The sequence below is a fragment of the Clupea harengus genome, chromosome 6, assembly GCF_900700415.2.
Source record: "Clupea harengus chromosome 6, Ch_v2.0.2, whole genome shotgun sequence".
Taxonomy (NCBI): Eukaryota; Metazoa; Chordata; class Actinopteri; order Clupeiformes; family Clupeidae; genus Clupea; species Clupea harengus.
This window is the reverse complement of record NC_045157.1, coordinates 15,647,992-15,667,521: the sequence shown is the minus strand read 5'-3', so window position 1 is coordinate 15,667,521 and position 19,530 is coordinate 15,647,992. Positions and strand designations below refer to the sequence as shown.

Here is a 19,530-nt window from a genome sequence, read left to right as displayed (position 1 = left end):
AGTGATGCAGCAGGAAATTGTCAGTGGCACAATAGAGACACAATCTCTGGGACAAGTGGTAGTGGGGCTGAGAGGGGACAATAGGAGCGGTCTGATCTCTTAATTAATGGAGACCATTCTCTGCTGCTGCAGGTACTGAATTTTAATGCAGACGATTTTTCAAAAGCAGTACTGCCAAAAGGCACCTTGTGCCTACACCCATATTGATGCCTGCTGGGTTTCCTTCAGGTCACTTCATGGGAAAGCAGCGATACATATACATACATATGATTTTTACTGGGACATTTCAGAATATCACTTTGCAAACTCCTCAGCTTCTCATTTTTGCACAACATTGTTTGACAGTCTTTATACCTATTAAATAATCTCCCATGCTGCATGTTGTAATTATTATGACAAGTTGCCCCTCAAAATATTTATATAGAAAATTGAAGCCTATAAAATGAGAGCAGGTTATGTCTAAAGGCATTTTATTGCTGAGCGCCTCTTTAAGTTTACTTGATATCTATTTCTGTATCTGGCCGCGTGGTCACGCAAGGAAATCTGTTTAATCTGCTCAACGGGCGAAGACGTCACCATAACAAAATTACCGGCCACCTGATGTGATAAGAATCTTAAGATGTTGATAAGAAATTACCTTATCTTGGACGTTGACACGGGTAAATTGTTGAGAAATTAATTATACAGGTATACATTTAATAAAAAAAATGAATTGCAAATAAATATCACAAAAACTACTGGAAATGACTTGGTTGACAATTAAAAGATAATTACAGGTGGGATTTAAGTGTGCATTATCTTTGACACCCAAGAAATAGGCTATATACCTGCTCGGGTAAATAGTTAATTTCCGAAAATGTTGTCATTCTGTGCATCCATGCCGCCCAGTAAGGTTTTCTTTCTGTTTTCTAAACTCTTAGTCATCTTGCCGCACGTAACTGAATCTGGGTGAACGTGGTGGATTAAAATAGTCATATGCTCTTCCAACTGTTCCGAGTGTAAATCAGGACGATAAAACACTGAGAATTTAAGGCTTTGGGGGGAGTGTTGTGGGGTAGCGCTGCAGCCTATAGAAGACGCTGAAACCGTTGCAACTCGCACACACACTCATACACTAGCGATGCATTTACACACAAAGTGCATTTAAACAGAACTTTTAAAACACCCACCCCTCTTCTTAGGAATACATGTCTGAAAGAGTAAACACCTCTCTATAGGCTACTATTGTAGTTTGGGGAAAAAATCTGCCTAAGATTTGAATCCCATTCCTTTCAAATTCATTCGGCACTGTGCGCAGCGATTGAGAACATTGTGAATACACGTGGAATGCAGACTGTCACAAAAGGCTTCCATTTGAGAGGGGGAGAAAAGTGATCTATGGTGTCCACAAACAACATAGGTCTTGAGGTTCGGTAGAATTACCCGTATTGCTTATGCTATTCAATTATGCGGTCAAACGCTTTGTGTTTCTGTGCAATGATCAATTATCGGATGTCAGTGATAATAGTGAGTGATAGTCCCGTGCAGCTCCCGCTATTATATGCTCTGTATTGATCAGTGCGTGAGGCAAGGAGTGAGCGCGCATCATGCGCGCAAGAAACAGCTCCTGTCACTCCCCGCATCGAATCTGCTTCAAAAACTACACTCTTCTTCTCACACATTATTAAGACAATAGTCCAATGATTTCTACATGCATTCATGTTTGGGTTACGTTTCATCTGAGAATACAAGTTTATCTGATTGCCAGGGGTTAAGCTTTTGGGGTGGTAACTTGGTCATCATTCAGCGTATTTTATCAGTTTTACTGCTGAGAATATTTCCAAACAGTTGTTTCCACCGCCAATTAATTAAGGACGACAATAATGAGTAGGAGTGTATGTTTGACTGCTTTTATTCAACCCCTGCCCCCATCCCCCGCATTCAGCTCTCCACTTATTTCAATTCAGACCAAAAAATCTCGCTGTTTTCTGCCATTCAGTGTAGTGATTGTTAACACCGTATAGCCCGGCCGTGAGGAGAGAATCTCATTTAAGATGTCTCTCGCTAGGCTGGGCTGCAAATCACCCTGTTTACAATCTCACACCAACACTCACATCAATTAACTGACCATTGATTTTCCTGCTTGTGACATTACAATATTGCAGACACCTCTCCGAGGCCATACCCGGTTTTTATAGCCATTATCATTCTCGACATATATGTTTCATGCTTAGAACTGTTAATTCACTAGGACTATCTTTTTATGGAATAATACTCAAAATCCTAGCCTACATCAGATATTGTGCTCTCACACCCAAAAACCTTCCAGTTAGAACTTTGAAAGCTTCATAAAGGCGTAGACTTCAAATGTGTCTCTTATGTCTAATTGTGACCCTCTAACACTTATTCCCTTCTCCAGGTAGTTCATTATTTGATTCTAATACAGAAATGTATGTGGGAATTGATCATGTGCCAGCGTGTCGGCGTTTCACAAATAAAAGTACACGTTCTGTTCTTCTCCTCTCCTTTTTCTTTCATTAATAAGTAAATAACAGTCGTCCTAAGTATAGATAGCTGACGCAGGAGAGAACTAGATCCATCTCGCCTGCAGCACCTCTTTAAATATTCAGTGAAAAATAATGGCATCCAAGACATCACCTATAGTAACATTATTATCTTCATTTCTCAAAATCACCCCGACTGATAGCTTCGTTTGTCTTTTCCACACTATAAATCTTCCGACGTTCAGGCTGCTGCAGCAGCTCCTATGGGAGGTAGCCCCTACCCTTTTAAAACACTTCTAAACTAAAGCGTCATCAATCGTGTATTTAACCGAATCTGTGATAATGACATCTATTATTATTATTATTATTATTATTATCATTATTATTATTAATGTAGGTGGTTAAAATTATTTTGGATAATTTTTTCACTTTGAGAGGTTTATTTCAGAAGTATAATTTATACAGATCCTATATTTAATTATGAATTTGTTGACTTTTGACTAGTGTTAACACTTTATCTGCTAGATTTGAGATTATTTTATAGTACTACAGGTATTCTTCCAAACAAACGTTAGTCCATCTTTCGCACAGGGACTAAGGCCTTGGTGCATTCTAAACCTTTATTAATTTGCATCTGTAAAGTCGGTGGAAAAGCCATTACGTTGTAGCCTTGGTAAGATATTAAAATGTATGCATTATCCATCATTATCTAAAGCTATTCTTTTAAAATATCATATGCCTATGCATGAAAAACATGTAAGCGAATACTTTAAATAGAATTCCGCAAGGAATTCACATCTACAAACAATGTGGAAAAATTGTGCTTGATGATAAAGGTAGAGGCGTTGTCTATCAATTGTAAACGATTTATGGTATGATTAAAATACGACAACATAGGTTAAAAGCTTTATGTAATGACAAAATATTACGCGTACAGACTGTCTGTACAGAAATGTTTCATAGATGCATTATAGAGCAGAAGTACTTGGCCACTTGCTTACACTGACGACAGCGCGAGAGAGCGGGAGAGAAAGAGGGAGGGAGGGAAGAAGGGTGAGAGGGAGAGCGCTAGCACCTCCGTCGGTCTGTGATAGAATAGACAAGTGACCAATAGCATCATAGATGGGCCGGCCCCAAGATTTCTCACAGTCTCGCATGGGCCCTTAAAGTTTGTTTGTTCGCGGAATGCGGTGCGTGATGAAAACGTGCGAGTTACCTAGTTCGGCAATAATCAAATGAATCAGATTTTGGATATTCGATACATACCGTGGACTTCCGACACGCTGACAGTGCCACTAGGCACACATCTCATTTACTCGACTATTTTTTTCCCGGTGTAGCCTTGAGAAAAATACGACAAGGTAGAAGTGTTTTCTCATAATACAAGATCTGAATATCAACGACTGTAGCCTATCCCAATGCCAGTCCGTCAGAGTGATACGCTGCGGAGCGACGTCTGAAGTCTGATGCCGAGAAGTTGCAGTTTCGTGAGGAAATGGATGTTTCATTTTGATCACCTGGTCAAACGTGCTTTATTGAAACTCTTTCGGTTGTGATTGCTGTTTGATCCGTAGAGTAGGTTCTCTCCACATGGACTCAAAACTGGCATTCCGGTAGTAAAGATAAGCTTTACATAGCTACCAGCTGGTTGCTAAGAAGGGTTAAACTGTATCTAAAGGGAGTTGGAAAATCCAGCCTTTCTTCCACACGGATCAACTCATTGGGTGGGAGCTGAGAGAGAGACAAGAGTCCCCAGCAAATCAGGAGCTAATTGATTAAAGAGACTTCATTTGAATAGGGGGCTGGCGAGGTGCCAATCGCCTTTCAAAGAGCCCCTGTATGATTAATCGCAAAGCATTATTGATAATCATAACAGGACACATGCGCGTTGGATGGGCTCGATTTCCGTAATTTTGAGAAGATTTTTTGGTGATTTTTTATTCTTTCCTGGCTGATGTTTGAGCCAGCATGTCGCGAAGGAAACAAGCGAAGCCGCAGCATTTCCAGTCGGACCCGCATCTGGCCTTATCTGAGCACAATGGTAAGTTCGTGCAGATCGACGAACCTCACTGAGCTACCCTCATGCATGCGAAACCCAGGTTTCGACGCCCGATGTCCGGTTTTCTTGTCTTTTGCGGGGTTTACTGACACAATATAGCAATCGTAATCTGCTAACAACTTTTCTATGCAATCTTTTATACACCGTAGCGTTAAGCTACAGCAACGCCTCGGAGCTCAGACATCGTCACACATTTCAAGCAGTTTATAGCATATTTACCAAGGTTTCAGCATTTATTCCTCATTCACCACTAAAACAGGTGAAATGGTTATTTGTGCCTATGTAAACTAAATATTTTGACACGGAAAACCTTTTGCTTCCCATAGTCATGATGTAGTCAAATGTAACAGTAATTTTCATAGAAAAGAGTTGTCGGCAAGTGCTTGCTTTCACCATAAATTACATAACTTGTGTTCAAATCAACTGTGGATTTCATTCAGGAATAGTTAGTTGTCTACGACTGATCGGTCGGTGAAAGTTGCCTAACACTATAGTGGAGTGAAGCAGTCTCTCGTATGGGTTTTTGCCTTTGTCCCCACCGTTAAGTTCGTTCCATTGCCCCTATTAACAATGAAGTCTTTGATCGAGTAAACTGCTTGCTTAAGATGTAGGCCTGCACACTATTTTATTCCAGTCTTGCTCATTCAGAACTTTTTCCTCTCTTACTTTTTAGCAGTGTGTGACAGTAGGCTATCTCTCGGAGGTCCGTACAGTACTTTCGAAAACTTAACGTCATGCCTTTACTCGATATGAAACTTATGTGAAGGGGTGATTCTAGATTAAAGTAAATGTGACCCTATTTTGTTATGAAAGAGTTTTAAAAATCGTTTCGTTAAGTTAAAATGCGAGTGAAATATCTCACTGAAACTCGAGAAACTCATTGCTTGCCAGAGAGTGACACACAGTGTCCCTCGCTACATCATCTGTTAAAATATTTTCAGAGTGTTGGAAAGCATACTATTATTTCTGTAGTTGTGAAATTTCCAGAATTTATTTCTTAACGGTTTATTTCTTGCCTTCCTTGTCTGGAAGATCGTCTTGCAAAACTCATAACTTGCAAAATATTTCTAGGCAGTTGCCTCCTATACACACGCACACACACCAACACACACTCCGAGAGAGGGGAAATAGGGAGGCATACTTATGGGTGTATATATAGATATATAGGTATAATTTTGTATGTATAAGCTTCAATATATTTAATCAAAAAGATTTCTTTAAAATTGGACGTGTCTTCCTTAATGTTGAAAGTTGAAAGGTGTAAATTGTATTGATGTAAATTATACTTTTCAAGCTAATAACGAACGTAACTAGGCCTGACGTACAGAATGTCGCAAGAACACAGCAGAAGAGAATTTAAAACAAGCTACAAACTTCTCTCTTCAGTTCATCAAGTAGTCAAACATGTAGGCTACCTTTGAAAAACCTTCAGACGATCATTTCAACTTGCTGTGAATACGTCAGCGTTGCCCTCAAACTTCAAGTGTATCTGAGTCATAGGTTTGTTTACAGTTAAAGGTCGTTATTTGTCGCTACATAACGTTTTGTCTTTCAAAATAGCCTGTGTTGTACATAAAAAAAGTAATTTTTTCATACACTGTAAGTCTCACCTACCCCTTCAATATAAACAACACTTGCTCGTTATCAACTTTATCTGAGGGGTTATAGTAAGGAGACATTAGCGTGTTTAAACGTAGTTTTTGAATTGCAATAATATAATTTGAAAATGTCGGTGGAGTATGCAATTATTAATTGGTTATTATCATCTGAGCCTCAAGCTTGGGACACGACCATCTTTGAAAGTGTCGTTTTTTGACGTCCTTAAACTATTGAAAACGAACACGTTTGTATTGTACAATTTATTTTACTGTACAATCATCCTCCCCATCTTAAATTGCATTATAAATATGTTTCAAGTTGTAAATGCAGCATAACACAAGTGGGGTATATTTAAGGCATTTATTTAGTCCATCATAATAGATTACAATTTCATCATTCTGTGCAATGTCAGTACTGGTATACTGGAACTTAAGACATTTAATTTCACGGCAATTTCTGGAAGATTATGCTTTCTGACATATGTTGGTTTGTGACATTCGTCAAGTTGAAACCGAGTCGCAACATGTTTGTTTAAAGCACAATGTTACACAGACATGCATGTGCGCTCTGATACATCGTAGCTTCCATAGTTTTTAAAATTCAGGGTGGTTTGTTTGTGTGTTTTAGCGACTTTTTACGCTGTGACAACAACGCTTCCACAAAACATTTTAAATTGACAAACGTGTGCATAGTGACTATGTAGCAGTTTGCACCAAATTGCCTCTCCCCTTGACCTCGCCAAATATATGCCTCAAATTTAATAAAGACGTGGAGGGCAGTGTTCGTCATCGCTGACAGCAAACTGAAGGCCATAGTTTCGACAGCAATGGCCAGATAGTCTTCTGTCAAGTAGGCTTTGCAAACACCACACAGTACTCTTTCACTCCCTGCACAAACATGTAATGTCTGAGATGAAATTAAAGCAAAATAGAATTTAAAGTAAAAAAGGTAGGCCCATGTGAACCAACACACTGGACATTTTCATGTGGAAAACCCCCCATGAGTATTCATGTAGGGCTAAATTAAATTGGATAGGTGTACATTTGTCATAGGTTTTCAGGCCTGTTGGGAACATGGGGGGGGACCCCAGCGAGGAGGAAGTGAGGCCGTCCCCTAACCCCTCACCAAGAGGGTGCGATGTTGAGCTGTTTTAACCTTTGCCAGCCTCCCTCTGTGAGGAGGTGATAGGAGTTCAGGGCCCAGTGCACTCTCCTCTACCTTGTCATTGACCCCTCCGTTCGGCGCCACAGGCAGCCTAGCAGGAACCCCTTGCTTTATTTGCAGGAGGAAGGGGGAGGGGGTTATCAATGTGGCCGCCATCCCCTTTCACCTCTCTAGAGTGGCTCCCCTAGAGAGAGATTGGCAGGGCGGTCCCCCTCACACTGTTGTACCCCGCAAACAACAGGGATTCAGTTACTTGTCATTTTGCCAATGTTTATATAGTGGATGTCTAGATGTAGCCTGAAGGACTTTGCTTCTTTCCGGGTTTCTCTTGTTTTTTTTGTTGTTTTTTCCCCCTCTTCTCCAACCCCTCCTTTAAGCACTATGCATGTCACTGAAGCAGGCATGCAGAGAGCCTGTCCTGCCTCGGAAGGTTGCTCTAAGCGGAACCCCATCTAGTGTTGAGAGCGGAGGGTTCCTCTGTCTTTAGTCTGTTGGGAGAGTGTGAGGGCTGAGGAACTCGACCTCCCTTTCTGAAGTGACTGGTCTCTCGGAGCCTTGCAAGCAAGCGGCCCTGCCGAGCAAAAAGTACCGTAGGCACTGCAAACTCTTCACTCTCTCTTGCTCTCTCTCTTTTTTTCCCTTTTTTCCACTCTCACCAGTCACTCGCTTCTCTCCTTCTCACCTGTTCAACTGCTGTGTATCACTCTCTTTTGAGACAGAGATTTTGTTCTTCCTCTGTGTACGCTCTTGTTTTCTTGCGGGCCTGTAATCTGGCGTCTCTGTGGCATGTTGATTATGCGATGATCCAACACTATAGGGCACTGTTCCCATTAAAAGTAGTGCTTTATTTCTGTTCACGACTCAGCGTTAATCCACACATCTGCTGCAAAAAGGGAACATTTGCAAGTGTTTTATTTTTCTAAGACTATAACAGAAGTCTTCTTTTAAAAGACTATGTATGTAACATGCTATGTAACATGTAAGACGGTACTTTTTTTAGCGCAGATAATGTTTCATGCAGGATATATCAAATACCAACAGTGAGCAAACAGCCACTGTAACATATTATAGACAGTTACATAGAAATGTAAATTGAATGTTCTGAATAAATGTTCCAAACTAATTTAGATTCATGACTGAATATAATTTCTCTCAAGTGTAAAATAATGTGAAGAAATTAATGACTTGGATCTTAGATCTTAGACGAGCTACATTTCCGTCTGTCATATCACAGTTTAGTTTTTTTTAGAATTATTACATATTTGCCAACTAATTAGATTAGAAAGACACAAATCTGAGAACATCAAATGTGTGGTCATGCAGCTAATTCAGTCCTTTCCTAAGTTGACATTCTCTCTTTTTCTACATTTTTTTCTTTCAAGGTGTTGGTATTTTGTGCAGATTTTGTTCAGCAATTTCTGCCATCATATTATATTTAGGTAAAATGCTTGCAAAACATTGTTTAGCAGTAAAGAATATTGGTGCAACTTTTGAAAGAGTACGTAGTGACGACATCATTATTACTCAGATGATGATGATATTTTCGCTCACTTTCTCATTTTTGACAGAGTTATTTCCCACCATTTCAATTTGAGGTGTAATTTAGCCATATGATTTTGCTACCAAATATTTCAGTGTACTTTGAAGTTTTCGCATACATTTATGTAAGTGTGAGTGTTGTCAATTTCTAACTTATTTTAGTTTATAAACAAGTTATTCATTACCATATGTGTTGTAAATTAAACAAGTGAAATATGACTAAAGTTATCCACTGTTTTGTGGCTTTGTGAAACATAGAAATAATGAAGCTTTGATTACGCTGAACTAAAAAAGAAACTGAAACAAATCTCATGAAGAAATATATACTATTTAAAAAACATATTGTAAGGAAGGACAACACAACAATTTTCATTTCATCCAGCACATCTCAACTCAACTGAGATACATTTGTAAATGGAGGGGGGGGGGGGGGGACTCTTTTCACATTAGCAATTCACTAGGGGACACTGGGGTGGGTTAATATTAAAAGTTTTCATCAGAAGTTGAAGCTTCCCGTTTGCATGGCATGGTGGTGTGAGTCCTGGCTTTACTGTCATGGCAACTTCTGCGTTATCTGATGTTCTAGCGCGGAGAAACATTGAGGGAGATAATCCCTGAATTAAACAGGATCTGGCTTTGAGTCGGGGCCCTGAGATGAGCAGGCTTGTGTGCTGTCACCGCTGCTGCTGCCGTCGCTCCCATGCTGGGCGAACAATGGGAAGCCATCCTGTCCCTCAGTGGGGTTGGGCCGCACTTCTGCGGGATTTCATTTGCAAATGAATCCTCGTGCTGATGAAAATGTAGAGGGCGAAGCCTGCAATGAAAGGGATTCATAGAGAATTGCAATTTGTAAATCAACTTGTATGTTAAACAGCAAGATTTTTGCGCAACAATAAGGAGGGGTGTTGGGAGGGTGGGGTGGGGTCTTAGAGTTGGGTGGGGGGTGGGGGTATAGGATGGGAATAAGTCTGGTCCTAGGGGAGGGGGGGAGCAATGGTTGACTCGTCCCTTTTCAAACAACTCCTGCATTTCTTAAATGAGAGTGAACAGAACAAAAACCTGTTTCTCTCTTGTTCTTTAAACGTGGGTTGTTATTTTTTTCTTTTGCATCTGTGTTTTATGGCGGTCAGCTAATTTGCTCTTGAACTGCTGTCTGCTAGTTTCTGGCCTCTGGCACAAAGTAATTTCTGATTCTCTGTAAGGTGAGAGCAGCTTCTTTTGTGGCAATAACTTATTAAATACTTCATCATGACTTTACAAGCCTTCATTACTGCTTTTAGTGTGTTTTACATATGTTGCTGAATTAGGGAATATTTTGAAAAACGTTATTTTTTTTTTATTTAGTTTATTACAGCACAATCACTTGGGTGTAAAACATACGTTTTGCTTCTAAATTATCTTGATGTTTTACTCGAAAGATATTTGAATTTTTGCATTTTATATAATTTAACTGTTTAAAAGTGTGAATTCAGGGAACACTGAGGCCAAATTCTAGTTTTAGATAAAAATGCTTTGACGTAATGACGACCCATGTAGTTTTGCTTGGGCTCGGCCTGCCTCGGTGGTGTGAATGTCCAAGTGGCTGCAGTGAGCTCTCTGGATGCCGAAGGCTCTGTTGTTCTTGTCAGCCGCTGATTGCAGCTTGCCCTGGATACAAATTAGTTTAGTGACAGGGATAACCTGTCCAAGGTGCCTAGAGTTGGTTGAAAATGAGCAAAGTTGACAGCAAATTGAAAGTCTAATAAGTCCTTCAAATGGTTGATTTGCGCCCAATGGACAAGTAGACATTGAAGAGTATGAAATATTGGAAATCAATGCTTCTCTATGAAATTTCATTAGGGTCCAATGTCCGTAGTTCATAGTATTTTATGTTTTGATGGATTATCTGAAGATGATGATTGCCTAAGACGGATTGATGAAACCCAGATACGTCTTCAAAGATCACTTTTAAGCAAAAGTTGAGAGGCGTTATTGATTTCTTTTTTTTTCTTTCTTTCTTTTTCTCATCCTGTTACTCATAGCGGTGTGCTGAAATCCTTTTCTTTGTCTGTTATGGATTTACTGTTGCTTTTTTGATAGTTGTTTTTGTGAATGTATCAAGAGGGATAAGTGTTAAACTGATTAACTCAAGATTAACAACAAAAGAATTTGAATAGATAAAGCTGCTTCTTCAGCTGCAAAACATTTCTAATCCTCTGTCCTCCCCTCCTGTGTGTGTGTGTTTTTTCCCCCTTCTCTTTTCTTTCTCCAGGCGACGCAGAGGCCTCCTTGGAAGACACCCCCTGCAAGGAAACGGATGCCCACGTCTGTGGCAGATGTTGTGCCGAGTTCTTTGAACTATCTGATCTTGAACAACACCAGAAGAATTGCACTAAGAATCAATTAGTTCTGATTGTGAATGAGAATCCAGCCTCTCCTTCCGGAACCTTCTCACCAGGCTCCCCCCCACATAATCCTGACGAGCAGATGAATGACACAGTTAATAACACAGATCAAGTAGAGGGCTGTGACCTTTTGGAGCAGAACACACCCAACAAAGAGGAATCCATGGAAGTGGATGTGTCAGGAATCACTGCTGGGGATGACGACAGAGGAAGCCACGTCGAAGGAGGAAGCCCCATCAACAGCAGCAGCAGCGGCAGCGGCAGCAGCAGGAGCAGCCATGGTGGCTCAGCGGTGGGGAACCCGGCCATCTCCACCACTCTACCTCAGCTGGGCAAACTGACCGCGCTGGGCAACATCTCCATGATCAACAGCAACGTCATCATCGAGAACCTGCAGAGCACCAAAGTGGCCGTGGCCCAGTTTTCCCAGGAGAACCGCACCTCCGGGGGCCAGCGGGTGGCCGTGCCGGCCCTGATGGAGCAGCTCCTGGCTCTGCAGCAGCAACAGATCCACCAGCTGCAGCTCATCGAGCAGATCCGTCACCAGATCCTGCTGCTGGCCTCCCAGTCCCCCGAGATGCAGGTGCCTCCCACCTCCTCCCCTGCCACCTCGGGCTCCACCGCCAACCCGCTGACCACCCTCAGCTCCCACCTCTCCCAGCAGCTGGCCGCTGCTGCAGGCTTAGCTCAGAGCCTGGCAAGCCAGTCTGCCAGCATCAGCAGCCTGAAGCAGCTGGCCAGTGCAGCGCAGCTACCGCAGAGCACCTCTGGGGCTGGCGAGTCGTCTCAGAGCATGGGAGCATCGGCAGTCACCGCCCAGCCTGGCGAGAAACGCCCAGCGGCCACCAGCCTCCACGCTCAGCTCAATCCCTCTCTGGCGAAATCAAGTGCGCCAGGCTTTGGGATTGGTAGCTTACTAAACCCCACTACAAACCCACTTCTACCTCATCCCCCGCCAGGCAACCCCATGTTTTCTAGCTCCCTGCCCAGCATTGGCAGCACCGTGGAGGACCTGAACTCGCTGGCTGTGCTGGCACAGAGGAAAGGCAAGCCTCCCAATGTCTCGTCCTTTGAGCACAAGAGCAGCTCGGAGGAGGCATTCTTCAAACACAAGTGCAGGTTTTGTGCCAAGGTGTTCGGGAGTGACAGTGCCTTGCAGATCCACCTGCGATCTCACACTGGAGAGAGGCCATACAAGTGCAACATCTGTGGCAACCGCTTCTCCACACGTGGCAACTTGAAGGTCCATTTCCAGCGTCACAAAGACAAGTATCCGCACGTTCAGATGAACCCATATCCTGTCCCCGAGCATCTGGACAATATTCCAACAAGCACTGGTATTCCCTACGGCATGTCTATGCCTCCTGAGAAACCTGTCACCAGTTGGCTGGATAGCAAACCTGTTCTCTCCACTCTCACTTCCTCTGTGGGCATGTTGCTCCCACCGACAAATCCCAGCCTGCCCCCGTTCATCAAGAAAGAAGAGAATCACTCTGTCGCCATAATGAGCCCTTTCAGTTCAGCTAAGAGCGACTCGGGCGCAGCAGAGGCCTCTACTAAAAGCAACAACGGCGGGTCGGAAGAAGGGGACAGTGCGACTCTGCCTACCTCAAATGGAAAGAGTGAAGAGAGCAGCCAGTCGTCGAACTTGATGATGGGCATCCGCTCTTCTGCAGAGAGCGCCACAGAGTACACCATGTCCAACAGCCCTCCCATGGCCACCAACCCGCTCATGCCCCTCATGTCGGAGCAGTTCAAGGCCAAGTTTCCGTTCGGCGGCCTCCTGGACCCCCTGCAAGGATCAGAGACCTCCAAGCTGCAGCAGCTGGTGGAGAACATCGACCGCAAGGTGACAGATCCTAACGAGTGTGTCATCTGCCACCGTATTCTGAGCTGCCAGAGCGCGCTCAAAATGCACTACCGCACCCACACCGGGGAGAGGCCCTTCAAGTGCAAAATCTGCGGCCGGGCGTTCACCACCAAGGGGAACCTGAAGACCCACTACAGTGTCCACCGCGCCATGCCTCCGCTCAGGGTGCAGCACTCCTGCCCCATATGCCAGAAGAAGTTCACCAATGCTGTGGTTTTGCAGCAGCACATCCGCATGCACATGGGCGGGCAGATCCCCAACACCCCGATGCCCGACAGCTACTCTGAGTCCATGGGGTCAGACGCGGGCTCGTTTGATGATAGGAACTTCGATGACCTGGAGAACATGTCCGATGACTACATGGAGGGAATGGAGGGAATGGAGGATGGCCTGGACTGCAACAGCATTCCAGACACCCCGAGGTCAGCCGACATATCGCAGGACAGCCTGTGCAACTCGCCCAACCCACACGAGCATGCAGAGGGCCACGAGATGCCACAGATGTCGCACGAGGGCCAGGACATTGGCAGGCAGCGAGGGTCCACAGAGGACCTGCATGTCGGCAAAATGAAGGTCACCGAGAACGGTTTGATGGAGGGTGATCACCTCACCAATGATTCCTCGTCCCTGGGAGGCGACATTGAGAGCCAAAGTCTGGGAAGTCCGGCCGTCTCCGAATCTACCTCTTACATGCAAGCGCCGTCGCCATCCAGTGGGATGCCCCACTTGCACCTGCGAAAATCCCCCAGCCTGGACGAGCGTCAGCAGAGAGCCATGTCCCTGGAGCAGATCAGCGCGAGCCTCATGCAATCACACTCTGCCGGCCTCGGAGCCCTCGACCTGACGTCCATGAACTCGTCGAAAGATGCCCTGGGCATGCTCTTCCCCTTCCGTGACCGGGGCGCTTCCAAGAACACCTCGTGCGACATCTGTGGCAAGACGTTCGCCTGCCAGAGTGCCTTGGACATTCACTACCGAAGCCATACCAAAGAAAGACCGTTCATTTGCACAGGCTGCAACAGGGGCTTCTCCACCAAGGGGAACCTGAAGCAACACATGCTCACCCATCAGATGCGGGACCTGCCCTCTCAGCTGTTTGAGCCCTCCAACACCAGCTTGTCCACCAGCTCCAGTCCCTCGCTTCTTTCCATCAGCTCCCTGTCCTCTATGATCAAGTCGGAGGTCAACAGCTTCCTGCCGAGCTTTCACCACGAAGTCAAGGACCTGCCCTCGAGCCTGGTGACCTCCTCGGCCTCCACGTCCCCGGTCCTGCCTTCCGGCCCGCCACGCAGAACACCCAAGCAGCACTACTGCAACACCTGTGGGAAGATGTTCTCCTCTTCGAGTGCGCTGCAGATCCACGAGAGGACTCACACTGGAGAGAAGCCTTTCGCCTGCAGCATCTGCGGCCGTGCGTTTACCACCAAAGGAAATCTCAAGGTAAATTTCTCTACCATGGAGCCCCGAAAGTTGTGTAAAAACTAGATAATCACATCAACATTTTCTTTGCTATTCAGAATTTTCGTAATAATAGGCACAAAGTGGTGCATAATTAATGTTAATCATCTTGTTAGCCTTAGAGGTACACAAGCGGAAAAATTGAGTCACCCCAGTTAATAGAACAAAGTGGGAGGAAACCTTAGTCCATGATATTTAGACTGCAACTTGGAATGGTTTTACAGTTACCTAAGGCTATTACTCGCAACTATGTCAAAGGATGCATTTTCTCATGTTAATCTGGAAAGAAACATGATGTTCCCTTCATTATAAAGAACCACCTCCATACTTCATCTGGGATTAGAATGTGTTCAGCTGGCATACGTGACCCATCCACTCAGCTGTGAAGAATATGAGAAACCCGACACATTTGAAGCTTAAATTTCAGGAAGGAATATAAATCTGTATCTAGCCGCCTCACATCCCCTGAATAAATCAGTAATTGTAGAGGCCTGGTTTGTTCATGTGAAAAGAAAAAGACATGACATAGGCAAACACTGTGAATGAAGAGGCTAAGGACTGCTTAGAATTAAGTTTAGATTGTTTAGATCAAATTTAAGAAAGCAAAGATTTGGCATTTGTATAATAGGTTGACTTAATCAAGTACACACATTTAAAATATTTTGGTAAGCCATTGCAGATATATATCCATATGGATACCCTGTTACTGCCAAGAGAGAAACATAACCGTGTCACATGCCAAGAGATTTGCATGGTAACTGAGGTACATCTTATAGAAACTAATCCAATAATGACTACCCCAATTATTCACATCACTCATGCTTCTTCTATGCAGAAAGGAACAGTTTGTTCCTCTGCTAGGGGCACATCAGCAGTAAATGTCAGATAGAATAATACACACAGTAAGGACAGTGGGCAGTTGTAGTTCTACCCAGGTCACAAGCTGTCCTTATGAAACTGTACATATCGGTTCAAATTATCCAACCAAAAAACAAATAACACACTAAATGAAAACTAAGAAGTGTGATATATCACACATTTTTGGGTCCATATAGCCTTTCAAGGTTTCCAGAAAATGGGCCTATTTAATACTAAATACTTTCATTACTTTCTCCCTTTTTTCCATTGCATCATCTTGTATGTTGTGGTACAGTGTTGTAGCCAAATTTGTAAACATTGCTAATTCCACCCCCTCTTTCTCTTCCTCTCCTCTCTATTTGCAGGTCCACATGGGCACACACATGTGGAACAGCGCCCCCGCCAGGCGTGGACGCCGGCTGTCTGTAGACGGGCCAATGGCATTCCTCGGGCCCAACCCGGTCAAGTTCCCTGATATCTTCCAGAAAGACTTAGCCCCCCGAGCTGGCAACGGGGACCCAGCCAGCTTCTGGAACCAGTACGCTGCCGCCTTCTCCAACGGCCTGGCCATGAAAACCAACGAGATCTCCGTCATCCAGAACGGCGGCCTGCCGCCCTCCCTGTCTGGAAGCGTGGGCAACGGCGGCAGCTCGCCAGTGGGAGGCCTGACCGGCAGTCTGGACAAGCTGCACAGCACCGACTCAGGTGCGGCCTTGGCCGGCCTCGAGAAGATGGCCAACACGGAGAACGGGACTCACTTCCGCTTCACACGATTCATGGAAGACAACAAAGAGATTGTCACCAACTAGAAAATGAGACTTGTCATGATCCTTATAAGTATTCACACACATACACACACAGATACATAAACACGTGTGTACATGTACACACACACACACACACACACACACACACACACACACACACACACACACACACACACACACACACAGGAGTATATACAAACATGCACAGAAGGAGAACAAAGGAAGGAGTTTAAACAACTGATCTGGCTTGCCATTGAAACTTTATGAACATGAGTGTGAAGAGAACTTGCTTTTTTGTACAATGTACAACCTGTTATAGTTTTAAAGGAGCTTATTTATTAGTGAGTATAACCTTGCTCGGAAACCAAGTGGAAGCATTAACAGTTATTTAGTTTTTTCCTCTCCTCTTCGCCCGAATGGACCTGTATGAGTGCTTAAAATGTGCTTTTGGAACTTAGTATATCTGGGTAGAATACTTTACCTTGGCATTAAATTATTTTCTATCTGTAGTATATATAACAAAAAATGTTGATGTTCATGTAATGCATTAGATCTTGAATAAGCAAAACAAAAGTGGTTGTAAATAATGAACACTGATCTGTGCTAGATGGTCAACCAGCTGTGTATTAACTTTTCCTCCATGAAAAAAAAATATTTAAACTTCAGGCAAGGGACTAACAAGTAGTCCTACAACCAACTGCTCTTGGTCTTTTATTTAAGAGAAAAAGTAACTGCATTTCAGTCCTTCCTTTTAGAGTTAATACATTTTGTTCTTAAATGTTCCCTGTATAGTGCTTTTTATTCTATGTTCAGTTTTTTTTTGTTGTTCCTTTAAACCTTTTGGCTTACTGGCTGTAAACCTAAATGCAGGACAGTTGTTAGTGAAGAGAAGAATTCCAAGAAAGGTCTCCATCCTGGTTTTGAACTACAGAAAAAAATGAAATGCCTTGTTGGTGTGATTCTGGATTCCATGTTGCTGCTATACTTAAGCATCCCCATTGACATCAAATGCAAAATGTGTTGATGCGCTCTGTAAATACTATCAGATGTGGAACAACAATTTCCATCACACAACAAATGTACATATGTTGCTCACAAGACAACGTCCATCTTGGCCAGGGGACAAATAATAGTGTTTTTATAAATATAAATATATATTAGGTTTGAAAACCATTGGACTGTTACATGCACTTTCTTGGAAAGTTGGAAAGATCTTTATGGGTCCAGTTTCTCTACACTTTAATACCTACTAACATCTAAGATACTGTAATTCTTTACTCTAATAATCAAATACATCAGTTTTCCAAAAGAACGCAAGTGTGTGGTTGTGGCATTTCTTCCTTTTCATATTTATTTATTTATGATTTATGCTACTTGAATGGTCACAAGTTCACGTTTTCTGGTCATTAATATGTCTTTTTTTAGTGTTTGCTCAATTCAAACTACATGGTGGCTTGTTTGGTTGCATAACTTTATATGTGTATTTCGGTGTGACACAAACGCTTGTAAGTTGAGTATTCTTTAGGCTGCCAGCCTTTTGCAGATAAAACTGTATTTAAAACAGGCTGTAAGTCTCCCCCTCTTCTGTGCACTGAGCAGCATCAACATTGGCGTGTCAACAGTCTGCATCCGGATGTAGATGCAATTAGTGGGAACACCAGCTGGATGCTAGCATGGTCATTAAAAAACATAAAGCAACCGAAGTCAGATTTCTTAGTTCATCATTCCCTCCGCTGTCAGGCCTCTGAATCTTTAATTAAAGAATCGATCGGTTTGAAATCCTCTGTCTTTTAGCGTCTATTTAGATGGATTTATCAGAGCTGCCAGTCTTCCGAGGGTAACTTGTTTTTTCCCTTCACATCATTTGATGGATGTATTTTCTGAGCCGTACTAAATGCAAGATTTAACAGATATTTGGAATTGAATATTTTAATTCTCAAGAGTTCTCAAGATCTAGAAAATTCTACGTATGGTCTCACCATTTGGCTACGGGCTATATTACATTGGGGAGGTTATTTGATTAAACGGTATATTTTTAAACTGTAATTCGGGAATGTTGTCCCCTACGTTATTTCGACCACTTAATCTGGATGCTCACTGAAAGTGACTGAATGCAAGGAAACCACGTAGGAGTTAGCCTACTTAATGTCCTCAACCATTGCATCTAACTTATAAATACCAAATCAAACCTGTCGCTTTAAAAGTCGGGGATAGGCTACATTTCTCCGGCCGAATAAGAGGTATTTGGTTTCTTTTCTCTTATTTGAAGTGATATTTTTCCCTTTTTGCTTTTCACCAGCTGCATTTAATTTAACACATCATTGCACTTCCTGCAATGCAGGATCTGTTAATTTGAGCCCAGCATCCTCTCTCCCTCGCCCCTTTCTCCCCCTCCTCTTTGGATTTTATAGCTGGCTAAATTCCCCAATATTTACAAGATCTCGATGCTAAATGATCCTTGCAAAAGAGCCCAGGACCGACGGTGGATCCCCGCCCCCCACGCCTGTTTTCCTTTTGACGGTCACATCTGGTCCCCCGATACAGCTTTGTTTGTACAGCGCATCAGCTTCCGGATTCTTTTATTACAGAAACGAATACCTGACTGACCACTGTTTATTGACTTTAAAGAAACGCGAAAGTGTTGTAATCTTTGCTAGGGGGATCTGATGAAATGTCTGATTCAATTGCGTGAGCTGTTTGAATTTGAAAGGAAATTGAAAAAAGAAAAGAAAAACTGCGAATTCGCGTGAACAGGTCGTGATTGAATCTTTTAGATGTAAGTGTTTTAATCAGTGATGTAAATGTCTGTTCAAATGTGGAAGCCCATCACCATCTATCGCCGTTAATGATAAGTTGTTCAAAATCATCCAAACGCTATAATGCAGCTATGTTGCCTAGGTTATGTGATGCGTGCATAAGACATAATATGAAAAGTAAGTTAGTTATACTGTTTTGATAAATGTGTAACTTATGTCACCACTAAAAGGGCAATCCATGACCCTACATAGAAACAGTCATTCAGTTACATCAGTATGTCCTGATAATTATTTGACAATTATTTAAATACATCTCATGAAGAAATCCATCCAAAAGTTACATCCAGGACTTGATGAAATCTTACAGTGTTTTCTCTGTTATAATACCACCCCTGACCAACTTGAGTCTACTGCACTCACATTTATAGTATTGTCTTCTTGATTTGATGGTCAGAAAGGCACACATAAATGTATTTCTTTTCGTCTTGTTATATCCACGACACTATTGCATTTACTTAGAAACGCTTCTAAAATGTTTCACTGCAGCCTGAATGTCTTGTACATTATATTTCTCCCAAATTACTGGTGATGAA

The 19,530-nt window shown here is 42.9% G+C and overlaps 1 protein-coding gene across 2 annotated transcripts; it reads left to right on the top strand.

Annotated features, from left to right (window-relative positions):
• The first annotated feature begins 3,614 nt into the window (after positions 1 to 3,614).
• On the top strand, positions 3,615 to 17,745 carry sall1a (spalt-like transcription factor 1a). Of its 2 annotated transcripts, none has more exons than XM_012826974.3 (3): positions 3,615 to 4,524; positions 11,096 to 14,538; positions 15,780 to 17,745. In XM_012826974.3, exons 1-3 carry the CDS (start codon positions 4,452 to 4,454, stop codon positions 16,221 to 16,223), a joined length of 3,960 nt encoding a protein of 1,319 aa, XP_012682428.1. In that variant the 5' UTR covers positions 3,615 to 4,451; the 3' UTR covers positions 16,224 to 17,745. The 2 variants fall into 2 exon arrangements, with proteins under 2 accessions (XP_012682428.1, XP_042563975.1); XM_042708041.1 differs by lacking the exon at positions 3,615 to 4,524 and adding an exon at positions 4,544 to 7,890.
• The last annotated feature ends 1,785 nt before the right edge of the window (positions 17,746 to 19,530 follow it).

Coding starts and splice junctions, on each gene's coding strand:
- sall1a (XM_012826974.3), top strand. CDS start 4,452: ATGTCGCGAAGGAAACAAGCGAAGCCGCAGCATTTCCAGTCGGACCCG. Junction 4,525..11,095: donor GGCCTTATCTGAGCACAATG/GTAAGTTCGTGC, acceptor TTCTTTCTCCAG/GCGACGCAGAGGCCTCCTTG. Junction 14,539..15,779: donor CCACCAAAGGAAATCTCAAG/GTAAATTTCTCT, acceptor CTCTATTTGCAG/GTCCACATGGGCACACACAT.